Source organism: Arachis ipaensis, chromosome B05, assembly GCF_000816755.2.
Source record: "Arachis ipaensis cultivar K30076 chromosome B05, Araip1.1, whole genome shotgun sequence".
NCBI classification, from domain to species: Eukaryota; Viridiplantae; Streptophyta; class Magnoliopsida; order Fabales; family Fabaceae; genus Arachis; species Arachis ipaensis.
In genome coordinates this window covers 9,110,077-9,129,371 of record NC_029789.2, presented here as the reverse complement: position 1 = coordinate 9,129,371, position 19,295 = coordinate 9,110,077, and the positions used below count along the sequence as shown (strand labels likewise).

Genomic DNA, 19,295 nt, shown 5'->3' with positions numbered 1-19,295 from the left:
ATAAATATAGATGCAATATATTACTAATAAAATATTTATTAAAAATAATAATATTTATTGGTCATATAGCATTATTCAAATCTTAATAAACAATTAAAATGCTTAATGTAGCAATATATATTGTTTATGTTATTTGCTAAATTAACAACTATGAAACACAAAATGTAACTTATGTTCATATTTAATGACTAATAATAAAATTCGCTCTTAGAATATGCAGTAAAAAGTAATAGGAACAAACTTGTAAAAAAAAATTGAATTTTTGTTCGCTTTCATATACTGCTCAATAGTGAATACGAAGACATAGACTAAACAACAACAAAAAAAACAAGAATGTTAAAAGGAAAAAATACAATTCCATTATGGCAACTCTTTGTTTTAATATTATTATTTACTAAAGTATACTATAATTACGTAGTAATTTTTTGTCAGAATAATTACACGGCACTTGTACATTTTATCGTCATAAGGAAGAGTCGAACATTAGACGGTAGGACCAGAAACAAAAGGCCAATCTCCAAAGCAAGCATCACCCGAATTTGTCATACATGTAGTGGAAGATAATAAAATTGAGTTGGGTCTTGGCCCAGTTACCTAGTCCATAGGCAAAGACCCCAAAGGAAAAAGTGTTTGGTTGAACACTTGAACAGCTTGTATATTTTGTTAAACCAACGAGGCCTAATCCAAAAAGAAGAAACACTCCCCATACTATCATTTACAATGAAAGACACAAATCCTATCGGGAAGGAGTCAATAAAATGGAATCCATTATGGCTTTTGGGGATTTCCTTGGGTAACCAGTAAGCGCAAGTCCCTTATTTGAGGGTGCTGGAATTTGAAGGTGGCAACACTATCCGAATTTGCGGGTATTTATTTGACTATTCCTATTTGTTCGAAGCGGATTTTTTAGTGATGGAGTTTTTGGACAAGGCGAGGTGGAGTCGGATTTAGATAATATCTAATCCAGTATATATCATGTATATATAAATATATATACTTTTTGTACCATACTAATATCCTCGGCCAAACGAAGTAACAACTGAAAATAAGTCAAACTCTTCAAACAAAACTCCATACCGAGAATTCCGCACCATTCAAGCACCTAAACTAATCCTTAATAACAACCCCACAAAGACCGAGCACTACTCGAACGTTTACTCAATAAATATTTCCTAGCACACTATCTATTTCAACAAACGAGCAAACCTCGTCAGGGTATGAAAAAGAAACACACACATTAAAATATTCTCAATCAAACAAAGCAACAGCAACCTCGCCTCTATGATACTTTCTTTTATTTTTTTTCTCACGTTTATTATACGCATTACTGACTTGAGCGTCTCTTTTGCAGGTTCCTAAAGTTCATGACCTAAAATTTAAATCTATGATGTTCCTCAATAGCGACTCCAATCCCATTTTTCGCCGATCTTTTCCAACTTTTTTAGATGGAGCTGCCCTATTATGATTTTCTAATTTGCCTGCAGGTTCCATAACCAGTTTTGATGAGTTCGCCAAATTGTTTATTAATCATTTTGCAGCATCCAAAATCTATGTGCGAGACTCAGACTATATTAGCACGATCAAGCAAGGACAGCACGAGAACTTGAAAGACTATATGACACGCTTCACAATAGCAGCCATGGAAATTCCCGACCTCAATCCAGAAGTGCAATTGCACGCCATCAAGAGCGGTCTTCGACCTAAAAAATTTCAGGAAGCTATCGCTGTGGCAAAACCGAAGACATTGGAGGAATCTCAGGATAAAGCGACCGAACAGATCGAAATAGAAGAGCTACGCGAAATTCGGAGGAATGAGAGACCATCATTCAGAAAGGAAGAAGACAAGTCTTATAACAAGGATTCCAAGAAACCCTTTAAGCTAACTCCGAAGTTTGATTCATACACCAGGTTCAATACCAAAAGGGAAGACATCATTAAAGAAATATTACACAACAAGCTAATAAAGCCACCGAGCAGAGCCGGTTCATACCAAGACCAGAGGTACGTCGACAAGTCAAAACACTGCGCCTTCCACCAAAAGTTCGGCCACACAACTGACGAATGCGTGATCGTCAAAGACCTACTAGAAAGGTTGGCCAGACAGGGACACCTAGACAAATACATAAGTGGCAGGATAAGACCAGTTACGCAGAACACAAGCGACCGGCAACAAGAGCAAACTCCAAATACCTCAGACAAAACCAGATTTCAACCTCCACTGACAAGAGGAGTTATCAATTGCATCTCTGAGGGATTCGTGAGTGGTGGACAGACAAGCTCGGCGCGAAAGCGTAGTTACCGAGCAATGCTAATGGTCCAACAGACAGACGAGACCACCATTCGCAAACCACATACATCCCAGATATCTTTTGAACAGTCCGACTACCAAGCAAGAGCCACCAACCTAGATGATCATGTAGTCATTTCCATCCAGGCGAGAGATCTCCTGGTGAAGAAAGTTCTACTTGACCCCAGCAGCAGCGCGGACGTCTTCTTTTACTCTACTTTCAGGAAAATGAAACTTAGTGAGCACACAATACTACCATCCTTGGGGGAGCTAGTCAGATTCTCAGGGGAACGAATATCTATCCTCAGCAGCATATGGCTAAAAATAACCATGGGCGACCACCCCTTGAGTGAAACAAAGGACGTGCAGTTCCTAGTTGTCGACTACACTAGCCCTTACAATATCATCATTGGTAGACCTTTTTTAAATTCCTTCGGTACTATTGTATCCACTATCCATCTATGTGTCAAGTTTCAGGTACAAGACGACCAGATAGCCATTATACATTCTTACCAGATCGAAGCTCGACAATGCTACAATGAAAGCTTGAAAATAAGATCAGAAACCAACCAGAAGGACGAGCTAGAGAAGGAACCTATGATGTGGCAAATATCTCGAACACTGCCGATCTTGATCCAAGAGGAGATCTCCACGACAGGCCTGCACCAACAGATGACCTTGAAAAGGTAACAATAGATGACAATAACACTTACATAAGTCGTTCTCTTTTTTCAGAAACTAAATAACGAATCATCAACTTGCTTCGAAACAATGCCGACCTCTTCGCGTGGACGGCAGCAGACATGCCCGGGATAGACCCGAGTCTTATATGCCACAGATTACAAATCGACCCTAAAGTTCGACCTGTATCACAAAAGAAACGAAACATGGGAGACGAGAAAAGAGCAGCATGTCTGGAAGAGACCCAAAAACTCCTACAAGCAGGATTCATAAAGAAATTACGATTTATAACATGGCTCTCTAACGTGGTTATGGTAAGGAAAGCCTCAAGTAAGTGACGAATGTGTGTAGACTTTACTAACCTGAACAAAGCATGTCCTAAAGACGCCTATTCACTCCCATGTATAGATAAACTGGTCGATAATGCATCAGGATACGATATCTTAAGTTTTCTAGATGCATACTCTGGATATAAGCAGATTCTAATGCTTCCAGAAGATGAGGATAAAACAACTTTTATCACCAAACCTGGAAACTATTGTTATAAGGTTATGCCTTTTGGACTTAAGAATGCAGGTGCTACTTATCAACGACTGATGGACAAGGTCTTCAGTAAGCAAATGGAAAGAACCTTGAGGTCTATGTTGACGACTACGGTGGCTTTCAATGCAGTGGCTATAAATACCTATACATTAACCTACCAATCTACACATGACATGATACTTTTTGTAATTAGTAATTTTAAATTTTCCTTGACTAGTATTAAAATTTAATTAACGACAGTAACTTTAAAATTTAGATTTTTATTGCAGGATAAAATGGTTATTTCAATTAAAAATAAAAGATATAAATAATTATTTATTAATATGAGGACCATTTCTTCAATTCTTGGCATTGGTGGCGACTCCATTTCCAGTGAGAGAGGGAACGATTTTCCGGTAATAGACTATTTTTTATTGTCAAAGAATATAATGGATGGTCTAATTTGTTCTTTTATTTATAGATCATAAACATACCATTATTTATCAATAGATCTGTAATTAAAACATGCTTCAATTTCTTATTTTGTATGGTTGGAAATTTCAACATCTGATGTCTGTTTGTCCATAGTCACCATAGTCACCAAAACTTGTGGGCATCGTAGACTGCACCAATAATTGGTAAAATAATTAACAATAATATATTATATTTAAATTTTTCTTTTAATTTATGATATGTATATAATGATGATTATATAAATTTTAAAATTTAATTTATTTATTAAATTTTTATAATTATACATGTAGAATAGATACTTGCATAGGCGGATTAAGATTTAACTTTTTAATACTCGCATATAAAAGTGAGACGATTTCTATACAAGTTATTGTAAGGTGGGTAGGAACGGGTTGGGCAAAAACCCACCCCTACCCATCCCATTGGCAAATTGAGACTCACTTCCATCATCACTTCAAAAGAGTCTACTTCCACCATCGCTCTCCTCATTCCTAGCTCCCAAGCCATTTTCAATCAATAAAAAACTACCCCGAGTTCCGCCTGTATTGCTGGACAGTTCCCCAGCCTTGCCATGAAACCTCATATCCATTTCCCTTCATGAGTTCTCAGCAATCCTCCACTACCCGAATCATTGAGTCTCCCCGAAAGCACCATCAGTATTTAATTTCAACCACCCTTGTGCTGGAGGGTGCCAAACTCCTCGATCCCTATTAGGGGGGATATCATTTCTAGACGCTTTCCTCTTCCCTTGATTTCTCCATTTCCACATCGCCCAGCAAGTCACAAAAAATTCATCAATCCAAGAATGTACAGATGATACTCCTAAATTATTTTCCATATTCATTCTTATCCAATTTGCCATATCGATTCCAAAGAAAATAGCTGTTGCATTCAGTTGGATGAGTTGCATCCAAGTCCTCGCGGCTTGGGGGCAGTCTCAGAAGGCATGAAGAAGGATCTCAGCCTGGTTTGGGCAGTAGTGGCAGTTTGGATTTGTCCCCATCATGCAAGCTCTTCTTCCTGCTGTTAAGATCCTCCCATGGGCTAGTCTCCACATGAGCATTTTTATTCTTTACATCCCTTTTCATTTCCATATGGTTTTCCATATTGGGAGTTGTTCTTTCTCACTGCTTCGAGTTAACAATTTATAAACCGAGGCTATGGTGACTTCACCTTTCGAGCTATGATTCCATCTTATAGTATCTTCAGTTTGTTTCGTTAGGTGTCCTTTTGCCTTCAGGCTGCAACATTCAACTAGCAGCTAAACTTAATGACCAAAAAAATACAGCAGCTAAACTTCTTGTTCTATATGGATATGCACAACCAGAAGCCTCAAAAAGTAATAAGATTCATTCAGCCAGAGCTCCCATGCAAACATGTGCCTCCATCCACTAAGCATTTATTTCTAATCAATCAATAGTGATCGGTGCTTAACAATATACATAATGGATATAAAATACGTTATGGGAAAGTCTAGGATTCAACAACTTTTGTGTTTTGTGGCCAGCACTTAACTATCAACCATCAAAAGAAAAGTGAGTAATCTCTGACCATTAGACGTAATCTCACACCATTAAAAATACTATTAATGGCCAATTAATGGTTACAAAACACAAAAGTTGCGGACCCCTAGCACTCCTCATAAATTATAAATAAAGACAACTCTAACCCCAGTGATATAAAGTTCAATTTAATAATTAAATAAATAAAATTAAAATACATAAAATTAAATTAAATATTTAAATACTTACAAATATAAACTAATAACTACTAAATAATAATTGAACTCTTCGTATATGACATACAAACATGATAAAGCTATCATTGCTTAGTTTTGCTTGTGTAACTAAAGAAAGATATGTTTGGAACAGCAAATCACAATTGCCCGAGAATGATTTTAGGAGAAAAAGCAAGAAAACAATGAATAAGCTGTTTTGTGCCAGTGTAAAATCAAAAGTTATTTCTAGTGAAAATACCAAAAACACAAATGAGGAATGACAGGCAGCAGCACCATCTGTCTCCAAAAAGATTTTTTAAAAACAAAGTGGAATAAGAGAAAGGGAGTAGTAGCTCAAAAGTGCTTGAAACACAATCACTGAGAATTCTCTCAACAAATATCAATTTCATCATCATGGCTACTTTATCATCTTTCTCTACCAAACTAGTACGTAAAATCAAAATGAGGCATTCAGAATGAGTAGGAGGATTGTTTTCATCATATGAATGATCATATGAAAATGTTCATAAATATCCTCATCATGCCCAAAAGTTCCAGCATCAACTAAAATTCCTCTGCATAACAATCCACATTCAATCAACAACACAGAAAATTATAAAAATAAAGATGGTGGAAATGGAAGGAATATGGAAGAGTGGAGTTCCTCTCAGACAAATGCCTCGATTTGTCGTCAGTATTGTTAAGAATGGAAAGATCGGACTCGTCATCATTGATTCATCATCATAGAGAAACACCACTTCCCGTTCCTTCCTCAAAATCAATTCCAAAACAAACAATAATCATCATATCAGAAAGAGAAAACAAACAACTACACAGACATTATAATTTCCTGATCAAATCGCAAATAAACAAATTTAAGCTCGCAGTCACAGAAGCTATGACCAAGGTTACAATGCCGAATAGGCAAATATGCCTCCACTTTATAGCTGACTACTGACCAGGTTTCGACGAGAGGCTTTAGGGTTTATGCTAAGCGCACCGTTTTGTAGATTATAGGCCACTTTTTGGGCCAAATAATTTCGGTGGGCTCATGGCCCAGAAGGAAATTAGTTTTTGGTGCAGCTAAAGTTACCTTCGTGTGTACACCAAAAACACAGAAAAAGTTACCCTCGTGTGACCATGAACAAAACCTAGTTATCATATAAGAGTATCGACTCTCAGAAATTCTCTCAATAGGAGAGCTTCTCTTCTCTCATTAGGAGAGACTTCTGTGAGCTTTTAGGTTCTTCTCTAACAGGGAGCCTTTTTTCTCTCAACACACACAGTCATATCCTCACAAATATAGTATTAAACTTGAGTCTTCTACAACGCTGAGAAACCTGAAATAAACAGCCATTTTACTCAGAAAGTCACAATATGAACAACATTGAAAGAAAAGTCATCAAGTTCAACAAACCTGGAGAGCTAGGGTACAAGAGAGATTGCTAAAATGTAGTAGGGAATGTAATAAATGAGAAAGAGATAAATTTCAAAACATACAAGAATGCGCTACTGGAAATGTGGAGAAACCCATAAGAAGTGGCAGTTACTGATATTGGATCAAAAAAGTTGTTATTCAGCTTCAAGGACAGGAAGAGAGGGCTGCAGATTATGCAGAACGGCCCTTGGAATGTCAAAGGAAACATGGTCAACCTCAGATTATGGAGGGAGGGGGAATCGGTGTTTGAAGTGGATCATGACTTCATGGAATTTTGGATCCAAGTGCATGGTATCCCATATGACCTCATGGAAAAGGAGACATGTATTGTTATCAGAGAGATGCTGGGGGATTTTGGCTGAGGCAGAAGATCCAAAAGTCGATGGCATTCTTAGGAGATCATATCTGAGGATAAGGGTTAGCATCAACATAACCAAGGCTCTGCCAACAGGATTCTGGCTCGACAGAGAGGAAATGCCACCACTGTGGGTCTTCTTCAAGTATGAAAGGCTACCAGACAGCTATTGTTTCAATTTTGGTATATTAGGACACAAGAAGAAATCGTGCAAAAACCCAACAGCAATGGCTTGCTGGGACCCATCCAAGAAGAAGTGCTCACCAGGATTGGGAGTAACCCAATTTAGACTAAGTCCAACCATGAGAGGAGGAACTTCAAAACAACAGGGAGGGAAGGAGGAAAAGGAGGAACATGCGCGTCAGCAAATGGGCCTTAGACGGGAGAGTGGTGATGAACAAAGCTCTGAGGAGAGTAGAATAAGGGCTGAGCAGACACCACAGTAGAAAATCAAGAAAAAAAGCGGATGGAAAAACCAAACAAGGAGAGAGGAAAAAATGGCAGACTCAGGAGAACAGGTAGAGGGAGTATCAAAAATTCTCGAATTTCAGGATGATAGGGATATGCTATTTGACCTAGAAGCAGCGTTTAAATTTAAAAATCTTATTATGGATATAAGAGAAAGAAAGAATGAATGGGCCAGCAACACAAAGGCCCAGAAGGGATAGAAGGGGAAAGAGGCCCAGAAGTCAAGTGGAAATGGACTAAGGAAGGATTTTGGGCCCATCCTAGACTTAAATCCTTTGCAAGCAGAGAATATTAAAGGGAATAGGCTGAATAAAAACCCAAGAGAAGAAATGGAGGTGAACAGCTACAAAGTTGAAGACTGGAAGTTGGGCCAGGAGAATAAAAGAGAAAAAAAAAACCATAGGCCAGGAATTAAAAAGGTTCATGTTAGGAAGGAAGAAAGATGAGCAGGTTAGTAAAGGTAGAATAGAGAGTATGAATCACCAGGAAGTGGGGAGAATAGGAATGCAAGATGATGAACTGAGCAAGCCATCTAAGGAGGCAAAGAACAGAAAGCTAGATTTGGTTAATCAACATGTTAATCAGGATGAAAATGTCTACTTTGTGGAATTAGCAGGTGATGAAGATGAAGACAAAGCAGCTGAAGAACAAGCTGAGTGGAAAGCACAGTTAGCCAAGAAATTGGAATTGAAGTTGAGTCTAAAAAGGAAAAGAGAGAACTGGCAGGTGCCAATGCTCACATACAAGGACAGGAAGGAGGAACAAGAGGACAAGGAGCTCAAGAAAATGAAGAATGACAATACAACTGTGGATACAGGGGAGTTTGAGTTAGCGATGCATGTGTCTAGGTAGATTTGGGGAACACATATGGCTGAGGAGGCGGGTCTTAACATGCCCTAACCTCAGCCATGAGTATTATAAGTTGGAATTATTGGGGAATAGCAGCTGTCCCGACAATTTCTGAGTTATATGAGATATGTAAAAAAGTAAAGCCGCTAATAGTTTTTTTAATGGAAACTAGGGCTAGAAAGAAAAAAAATGGATAGGGTTAGAAGAAAGCTTAAGTTTGTTATGGAAATCTAATACTAATATTAATGTTTATGAGTGGTGTGATAATTACATTAAATCTAATATTAACATTAACAATGATTTGAATTGGCAGGGTATTTTCGTGTATGGGAATCCAGTTTTTCAAAAACGAAGGAGACTATGGCAGGAGCTTACGGTAAGCAACATGAGTAAGGAAGTATCTCAAGCTTATTTGGGGGATTTCAATGATATTTTAAATCAAGATGAGAAGGTAGGCATTCATCCACAACCTAGAATTTATTTAGAAACGTTTAGAAGGTTTGTAGATGATAATAGTTTAATAGATATTGATCTTAAAGGCAGTAAGTACACATGGTTTAGTAATCCAAGAAATAATGTTATCACTAGGAAAAGACTAGATAGAGTGTTAGTGAATTGGAAGTGATTGCAAATATGTCAGAATGTCAACTTAAGAGCCTCTCCGGCCGTTACTTCGGATCATTGTGCTTTAATTCTGGATACACAGCGGCGAGTTTGGATAAAAAAAGATTTCAGGTTCGAGGCCTATTGGGCAGAACATGAGGAGTGTAAAGAGGTCATCCAAAGGAGCTGGAAATGGGAAGATGGTAGTAGAAAATGTTGGAATCAATTCACAAAAAAAAAAGAACAGATGCATTAGGGAGATAATGGAATGGAGCAGTAGGAAGTTCAAAAGAGCAGATAAAGAGATAGAAAGGAAGAAAATAAAACTACATCAAATTCAAGAGGCAGGTATGACAGAAGAGAAGCAAAGAAGGGAGAGAGAATTAAAGAAGCAAATATCAGAGCTATGGAAACAAGAAGAGAAATATTGGGGGTAAAGATCAAGGCTAAAATGGTTAAAGTGGGGCGATAAAAATACAGCTTTCTTTCATGCGACAACTATTCAGAGAAGAATTAGGAATAGAATTGACAAATTGAGAGATGAGACAAGACAGTGGATTATAGGGGAAGCAAATATCATGAGATTGGTAGAAAGACATTTCACTAAGCTGTTTACGTCGGAAGGAAATAGGAACCTGGAGGAGTGTGTAACAGAAATTCCTAAGAGAATCACAAGAGAGATGAATGAGGAGTTAATGGCGAACATCACTGATGAGGAAATAAAGGAAGCGGTGTTTAGCATGGGAGGCTTAAAAGCTCCAGGCCTAGATGGACTAAATGGATTATTTTTTTCAACAACACTGGGATATTTTGAGTAAAGAAGTGTGTGGAGTAGTCAAACAGATTTTTAGGGAAGGCAGCGTACCGGAGGACTTGGGAGAAACAACTGTTGTGTTGATTCCTAAAACGAGTCAACCGAAAAGCCTGAATCAACTTAGACCCATAAGCTGTTGCAACTTCGTGTACAAGATAGTGACGAGGGTCTTGGTGGGGAGGTTAAGGAGAGTTTTAGATGCTATTATATCTCCAGTCCAAAGTGCCTTTGAGACTTATACAGGACAATATAGTGATTGTGCAGGAAGCTTTTCATAAGTTAAACAAAAAAAAAAATCATGAAAGCAATGACATAGCCATCAAATTGGATATGAACAAGGCATATGACAGGCTGGAATGGAATTTTCTACAAAGGGTAATGGAAGAGTTTGGTTTTAGCAAAGATTGGGTCAGATTGATGATGAGTTGTGTGAAGAGTGCGAGTTATAGATTCAAAATAAATGGCAAGCTATCAACCAAGATCATTCCACAGAGAGGTCTCAGACAGGGAGATCCCCTATCACCCTATTTATTTATTTTGGCTGCTGAGAGTTTTACTATTCTCATGGATAAGGCGAGGAAGGAAAATCTTATATCTGGAATTAGGCTTGCTCCAACAGCACCGGTCATTACTCACCTACTTTTTGCTGATGATTGTATTATTTTTGCAGGGGCACAAGAAGAGGAGATTTATCAACTTATCCAAATTATAAATAAATATACAGAGGCATCAGGACAGAGAATTAACACTGACAAGTCCGGGTTGATATTTGGAAGGCAGGTATCAATACAAAGGAGGGTAAACATTGAGGAGATCACTGGAATGGCATCATGGGATGATCCGGAAAGATATCTAGGGCTACCAGCAAGATAGGGAAGATCCAAGAATAAGGCATTGGAGTGGATACAGGAGAAGATGCTGGACAAGATGCAAGGATGGAAAGAGAAGCTATTAAATCAAGCCGGAAAGGAGGTTTTGATAAAAGCAGTAATACAGGCGATTCCTGTCTATGCTATGAATATCATTAAATTTTCCAAATCCTTTTGTAAGAGAATTGAAACAGCAATAGCCAGATTCTGGTGGACAAGCAATGGTAAGAAAAGAAGCATTCACTGGAAGAGTTGGGTAAAAATGACAAGAAGCAAAATAAATGGAGGTTTGGGATTTAAGGATTTAGAATGCCAGAACATAGCACACCTAGCTAAACAAGCTTGGAGGTTGTTAAAAGAGGAGGATGCTATATGGGTTCGGACTCTAAAGGCCATTTATTACCCGAATTGCAACCTATGGGAGGCGGGAGTAGGTAGGAAAGGAAGTTGGAGTATAGGGAATGAAGCGGAGGTAGATATTTGGGAAGACAATTGGACGGTAGGGATAGGAAAATTGGGAAGAGGCGGAGCAGGAGGTATTAGAAAAGTGAGTGAGCTGATTAGAGAAGGGGAGGGTTGGGATAGGAACAAGATTAAAGAAATATTTCATGGAAGCGTAGCTGAACTAATAACTAAGACTCCTATTAGCCTGATCAACAAGAAGGATCACCTTGTTTGGCAGCACAGAAAGGATGGATGACAAACCCCAATTTGACGGTTTGTTTTGTATTGATTTTTGGGGATTTTATCACCTTTTACCCATATTTATTCAAGAAATAGCATGGTTTTGTATATTCTCCTTTAATTGTGCTTGTGGTTACATCTTATAACCACTTATTTTTCCTTCTTGTGTGTATTATTCTCTTTCTATGATTGTAATCTTTGATTTGTTTGATTCTTTATGTCCATTATTTTGTGTATTCATGCATTTATGTGATTGAGGCCATCATTTCATTTAGCTCACTTACCCAAATAGCCTACATTTTATCTTCCATTGTTAGCCAAATTTGAGCCTACGATTAACCCACTTGTTCTTAATTTAGCACATTACAAGCCTTAAAGCGAAAAAACAATGAATGTCCTTTATTTGGATCTTTGATTAGCTTAGGCTAGAGTGTGTGTATCATTCAAGTGTGGGAACCTTGGGACATTGGGTGAATAAAAGGGTAGTTTTGTATTATTATTGTAAATATTGGGAATTGGGTACATGCTCATGTATTGATTAAATGTATAGACCTTATGCATTGGTACTCTTGTATATAGTTTGAAAGAAAGAAAAAATGAGAAAAACAAAAAAAAATATATATGAAAAGTATAGAAAAAAATGGAAAAAGAAAGAAAACAAAAAAGAAAGAAATAAAAAGGGGACAAAATGCCCCGAGGTGAAGCTCAATAAGATCAATGCATATGAGTTGTGAAATGAAAAGAAAATGCATGAGTATGTGAAAAAGTGAGAAAATGGGTAGTTAGGTTAGAACTTAATTGTATAGGATGTCATAGGTTAGGTGGGAAGTTTAAGCTTATCAAAGATTCAAATTTCAAGCCCACTTGACCAAATATGCATCCTACCTTGACCCTAGCACCATTACAACCAATGAAAAGACCTCATGATACTTGTATGCATGCATGAAATAAATGTTGATTGTTAGAAGAAAAACAAATCTTGGAAAGCATGAAATAGAGGAGAATTGAGTGAATCAACCCTAAACACTTGAGCGAATAGAGTGCAAACACATCCGGTGAGGGTTTGATGCTCAATTACATGACAGTACACTGTGAGAACCGGTTATCATGTCGCTAAGGAGGAGAAGGATTCGAAGGAAGAGGGAAGAATCTGCAAGGCTTCGACTAGTCAGGATTGGAGGGAGGTTTGGGAAGCTATTTGGAGATTACCGGTGCCTCAAAAGGTTAGAATGTTTCTATGGAAAGCAGTGCATAGAATTTTTCCAGTAAACACGAATCTGCACCAGCAGAGAATTACAACAATGCCCACATGCAACATATGCCAGAAAGAGGATGAAACAATTGAACATGCGCTATTATTGTGTCCGTGGACTAGAGCAGTGTGGTTCGGATCCAGTATTCAAATTGTTCCTATGGCCTATAATGTAAGATCTTTTGGAGAATGGATAATGGATAAAATCAAAAGAATAAAGACTGAATCAGGGAGTGAACAAGAGAAAACTTTATGCAAGCTAGGATGTGTTTGTTGGTGCATATGGAAAGCAAGGAACCAGCATATATTCCAGCAAACAAAAATTAGCCCACAAAAGGTAATTATTCAATCAGAATATCTAACAGCAGAATTTCATAAAGTAACAAAGGAATCTAGTAAAGCAAACAGTCCAGATACAGGCAGGGGCGGTGTGAGAAAAAGAATTACCTGGAGACCGCTGCCAAAGAATAGGTTGAAAGTGAACACAGACGCAGCTTTCCACAGGGATACCGGTACAGCAACTCTAGCAGCAGTAGTAAGGGACTGGTAAGGAAAAGTCATAACTGGGACAACAGTAACATTCAAGACAGTATCACCATTAATTACGGAAGCTCAAGCATACAGAGAAGCACTCATACTTATTAAGAATCTTCAGATACCCAATTGCATAATTGAAACTGACAGCTTACCTCTGGTTCAGGCAATCAACGCTAGAACGCCTATAGCGGAAGCAGATGCTATCATTCGAGATATTCTCCAACTGCTGGAAGAGGCTCCAGATGTGGGAGTTACCTGGACTCCAAGGGATGGCAACAAATTAGCTCACCAACTGGCAGCGATGGCAGCGGGGAATAATCTTGGGAGACAATGGACAATGAACCCACCTACTCAATTAAGGAATACAATCAGATTAGAAGCAAGTCTCGCAACAATTCAGCATATTCAAGATATACATAATCAAGTAATACAGAATCCAACCAATAACAATTCCGATTTAATCACCCATCAAGAATTGCATCAAGAATTGCAAATTGAAGAGACGTTACCTGGAGGGGTGGAAACGGAAACCCGAGACAAGCCATCAGCGATAATTAGGGAGCATCATCGCCTCAAAGCAATGCACCTACCCACCAACGACAACCACAAGATAGTCTCTGATAGAGCAGATAAGGACAGAGGAGGAGGCGCAGTCGATCGGGCAGAGATTCAGAAGGAGGTATGCCGGAGAGTGGGTAGCGATCTTCAACCCAAGGATCCGACAGAGGTTGCAAGGCAGATCCGACTGAAGGCTAAGGATAGAGGAACAGCACGCGAAACGGGGTTTGAAGGGAGGCAAGGGGACGCAGATCAGGAGAGAAAACCCGTCGTGAAGTGCAGCAACGGCCTACTTTAGCACGAAACCTTCAGGATTAGAGACGATAGAGGCAATGGGAGAGGAGGAGCTCGGAATCACGAACATGCACAATCGCTGGAGGAGGAGAACACAACGCTGGATAGCTCGCAGTGAAGGAGGGAGAAGACCAGGCTGAGGCGTGAGGGTCAGATTGTATCCAGGTCGAGCGTGGGTCTGGGTGGGTTACGGGTCTCTTAGCTTCAGGTGCCTTGGGCCGGGTTGTTTGGCTGGCCCAAGGCCACGTCCAAAAAAAAAACCTAGTTATCGTTTCATAATTCATACTCTATCTATCTACGAATACGTTACTACCATTTGTTAGTACCAGTTTAGGAAATCAGCATCCTATATCATGTGTTATTGGATTATTGTTAATGCCTACCTGTTATAGCTTTGTTACTACAATAATAATCCCAATCTGTTAGTCGTACTCATTTGTCTACTGGTACGTTGCCATTCGATACCACTCTTGCAACGTGTAAAGTTGTTATTTACAATTATAAGAATAAAAATGGTTTACTTTATTTAATTTTATTGATCATCATACTGTGCAGGGTTTGAAAGATTGAAGGTACGTTTAAAATGAAATTTCATAAAACACCTGTGAAAAAAAATCCAAAGGCTTGATTATTAATTTTGGATAGATGTATTGTAAACACTCGTCCATTCTCAATTATGAGGAATTTTGTCCTATAATGGAGTTAATCATGTGGTTGTTGTTAGGGGTGTACATGATTTGATCCGGTTCAAAGATTCAGTTCGTATCTAAATATTTTGGGATCAATTTGATATTATTTTATCGGGTCTAAGGTTGAATAATGGTCTCAAAAATAGATTTGGATATTATTTAAGGTCGAATTCGGGTCAAGACGAACCCGACCCATGTACATCATAAGAGGAATAAAAAAAATATACATGTTTTAATTAATTTCAATATTATGTTATATTAATTATAAGTTTATTGTTTTATTTTTAATTACATTTGTTGAATTAGGAAATAGATAAAAAAAGTATGAAATTATAATTTATGGACAAATTCAAGTTTAAGTATGGTTATCAACTTCTCTATAACAAGTATTTTTTTTTCTTCTTTATAAATGATTATCATAATTTTTTGACATAAAATTTATCAAGACCTGAACTTTATCCGGTTGAGACCGGATTTTAATGTGGCTGAAAAATAGTGTGATTTTACCGGGTTTAAGATCGAATAAGAATCTAAAAAAAAGACTCAATCATTATTTAAAATTGGATCCGAATCAAAACGAACTCGATTTTACCCCACCTCATATGCACCCCTAGTTTTTGTAAGCTTAAATTGCTTTTATGGAAATGGCATGGAAGCAAAGGGGATATCTATTTTATCAATAGTTTTGTAACTAGTAAAAGTACTTTTCTGCTCCCATGTTGAAAGGTCTCATCCTTATCTTTCATTGTGCTTGTTCAGTTTAAAGAGGTTACTTGCTAGTTTGCACGAGTGTTTGTAGTGCAGTTTGGTTCGATTATTTTAAAAAAAATATTCAATTTAATCCTTTATTAAAATTGTAGTTCGATTTAATTTGAATTTTTTGCTGAAATTATCCGAACCAAATCAAACAAATTAAAACCGATTTGATTTAATTCAGTTTTTTCAATTAATTCAAATAAAGACCTAATATACTATTTCACAAAGCATTAAAATCATACAACACAATAAGTTAATAACTAACAAAAGACTTGACCCAATGAAATTTAACGACAAAAGAAATTACAATGACAATTAAAGTCATTAAAAATTTAATTAGTCAACACAACAAAAGATAAAAATAAATTTTTAACAAAAGACAACCACATTTTAGTATTCTTTCAAGCAAAACAACGAAACTTCTTTAAACAAACCAACTTCAAATTAAAAGGCAACAACAACAACAACAACAACAACAACAACAACAACAACAACAACAACAACAACAACAACAACAACAACAATAATAATAATAATCATCTTCTTTAAACAGACTTGTTCATTGTACCCTTTGGAGGAGCATTACATGCCTACAATTTCACCTTTTTTACTAATGTTATCACTTATACTATGATCAAACTACAAAAATATCAGTTACAACATCAAATATCAACACAACAATGAATCAAAACAAAAAACAAAATAACAATAAATCGTTGAATCAATAACAAGTTAAAAGCAAAAAATAACAACAACCATCAGACCAGTAATATAAGTAGACTTGTTCATTGTACTCTTTGCACCATATTGAAGGTTCCAAAAACATATTTAAAATTATTCCACCCATGAAAATTTTTACAATAACAGCGTGTAAAATCCTGAAAATTTATTAACTAATAAATTAATTATGAGTCCAATAAATTAGGAAGTTAAATTTTATAATTTGAAGGAGTACAAATAATTAAAATACGAATTTTTAACACTAATTTTAAAAATTTTTGGCCCAAAATTGAACCAACGGGTCAAACTAGTTGAATCAGACCTGATTAAATGAAGAACTCAGCCTTCCCTTCCCCCAAATCATAAGAAACAGCCTAAGGAAGAGAAGCATTGCACCAAACCCTAACCTCCATTTTTAATCCAACTTCAATCTTCCAAATCTTTCAATTTGGAACTCCAGAGCTCCGATCACTGCACCGTTTGCAGCCACGCAACTGTCTTGCTAAGCTTTTCAAATCTATCTGAATAAAGTGGTAAAAAAATTTTCTCACCCAATTCTTCCCCTTTTATATTTTTATGATTTTGGGTATTGGATATTGAGGGGTAATGTGATTTTGATATTTTAGGGTACTCTAGTAGTGGATAATTGCTGAATTCTGTCCAATCGTTCGTAGGTAACGGTAAAGAACTCCTATCCCTTGTGAATTTTTCAAATCTATGAAATGGTATTGAATTTGTGAATGTATATGAAATTATATGAATTAGGTTGAATATATGTGAAGTTGAGGTCAAATTAGTGAATTGGAACAAAGTTGTGGTGATGGAAGCTTGTTGAGTTGATTTGGAACCCTTGGGAGCCTGTGGATAAGAGGAGAGATTTTGACGTGCTTCGGGCTTGGGGAGAAAATCGGCCAATATATGGTTTTGGTTTCCTGTAATTAATGTATAATGTTATGCAAAAACTCAGGCTAGTTATCATAGGATAGGTTTGAATACTTTGAATTGTGGTTATAGTGGATTAAATGTGTATAATTACATTGTTGATATTGATTTGATGAAGTTGGTAAATTTGTATGTGAAAATGGTTTGAAGAAATTGGTGAATTTATGTGTTAGAATGATTGAGAATTGGGTAATGATTATGCGATATTATGTAGGAATGAATTGTGTTGATTTGGTAAAAGTACAATTTTTAACCAACTTTGACGTACTGTAACTTGGCCCTTGGACTCCCAAATTTGGTGAAATTTGTCTTAAATAAAAATTGGATCCGAGTAGTTGATGACGTTCAAAGAACGAATAAAAAATAATTTTTAATGAAAAAGTTATACGTGTTTGAAGTTTAGGTTGAAAAATAGAATTTTGCAGAAATTGCTAAAAACCAGAAAGTCTGGTATGTGTGCCACACACACTATTGTGTGCATGCACATACTAGAGTGTGTGGTAAGACTTATGCATACGCACGAGGGGAGTGTACACGCCTGAAAAGTTTACAAGTTGTGTGTACGCACACTATGATGCATACGCACACGCTGGGAAAGCTGTCTAGTGCGTGCGTACGTACGTACGGTATGATGCATATGCATGATGCCCTGTTTTGCACTAAAATCCTGTTTTTAATTGTTTGACCTTTTTGGCAAGCTTGTAAACCTCCATAACCATTGTTTTTTTTAACTCACAATTTTTTAATTATCAACCAATCCTCTAGTTTTCCAAAGTTCTATAAATCCTACTTAAGGTCCTATAGTTATTGTCAGGCTTAGGAAAGAGACTAAACCTAAGGAGGAAGTTAGATGATATTGAGAAAGAGCGGTGAAGGGAATAATGGAACTAATGATGCATGAAAATGATGAATTCTGATTGCATGAGTTATGGATAATTATGATAATGATGATTGATATTGATGATATGAAAGATCCATCTGGCTTATGCATTAAAAATTATCTAAGACACGAGTTTCTCTAGGTAGATGTAATGGCTTACCACCACTTGCTCCAGGTTGAGACTCGATACTCTGTTGATCCTCCGTCGCAAGATGTGACCGAGCACTTTAACTCTCCGGATTTCCCCAATGAGATTAAAATTTATTGATTGATTATATATATATATATATATACTCTTAGAGATGTGTGCACATAGGGATTGTTCAGAGTTTGCTACCAGACATGTCGGGTTTGACTGGATAACCGGTAGATGAGACTCATTAGCTATAGGGTAGGCATGCATGATATGCATTTGTATGCTTCGTTTGAGTTTGCATTAGTTTTGGCTTGCCTAGTTACTTAACTGTATTTAACTGCTATATGATCTATCTAATATAACTGCTATCTATACCTGTAGTTTTTCCTTGTCTATTTTGCCTGTGTTTATTTTTGAGAGATCCCTCTGGCAGGTGGAGGAGGCACTGAGGGTTGTTCCATTTAGAGTTTGACGGATAGCTGAGATAGGAAACGAAGAGTTAGACTATATTAGATCCCTTAGGCACAGTTACTTTAATTATAGTTTAGTGAACATTTTAGGATACGATTATGGATTGTTGGAGTTTTGGAATGCCTCTGGCTTTCTGGGACATTGTTTATTATTTATGCGGACACATTTTTCATACTGAGAACTCCCGTTACTCATTCCATATATATATTATTATTTTTTTAGATGCAGAACGCGAGGCACCTCGCTGAGCATGCTGGAGGCTCTGTTGAAGCGAATATCTACTTTTGGGGTTTGTGTTT

At 37.1% G+C, this 19,295-nt stretch overlaps 2 protein-coding genes and 2 long non-coding RNA genes across 4 annotated transcripts; 2 read left to right on the top strand and 2 right to left on the bottom strand.

The window, feature by feature from the left end:
• On the top strand, positions 721 to 3,584 carry LOC107640090. Its single transcript, XM_016343647.1, has 3 exons — positions 721 to 793; positions 1,485 to 2,973; positions 3,545 to 3,584. The coding sequence occupies exons 1-3, from the start codon at positions 721 to 723 to the stop codon at positions 3,582 to 3,584; spliced, it is 1,602 nt and encodes a 533-aa protein (XP_016199133.1).
• LOC110271743 lies at positions 4,559 to 6,652 on the bottom strand. The gene is made up of 2 exons (XR_002362369.1): positions 6,594 to 6,652; positions 4,559 to 5,355 (listed from the first exon to the last, which is right to left on the bottom strand). It is a non-coding gene; the product is annotated as an uncharacterized LOC110271743 (long non-coding RNA).
• On the top strand, positions 11,124 to 11,777 carry LOC107640089 (uncharacterized mitochondrial protein AtMg00310-like). The gene has a single exon (XM_016343646.1). It carries the CDS (start codon positions 11,124 to 11,126, stop codon positions 11,775 to 11,777), a length of 654 nt encoding a protein of 217 aa, XP_016199132.1.
• Positions 13,771 to 14,101, bottom strand: LOC110262734. The gene is made up of 2 exons (XR_002347721.1): positions 14,060 to 14,101; positions 13,771 to 13,897 (listed from the first exon to the last, which is right to left on the bottom strand). It is a non-coding gene; the product is annotated as an uncharacterized LOC110262734 (long non-coding RNA).

Coding starts and splice junctions, on each gene's coding strand:
- LOC107640090 (XM_016343647.1), top strand. CDS start 721: ATGAAAGACACAAATCCTATCGGGAAGGAGTCAATAAAATGGAATCCA. Junction 794..1,484: donor GCTTTTGGGGATTTCCTTGG/GTAACCAGTAAG, acceptor ATTTGCCTGCAG/GTTCCATAACCAGTTTTGAT. Junction 2,974..3,544: donor CAACAGATGACCTTGAAAAG/GTAACAATAGAT, acceptor TTAAGAATGCAG/GTGCTACTTATCAACGACTG.
- LOC107640089 (XM_016343646.1), top strand. CDS start 11,124: ATGCTGGACAAGATGCAAGGATGGAAAGAGAAGCTATTAAATCAAGCC.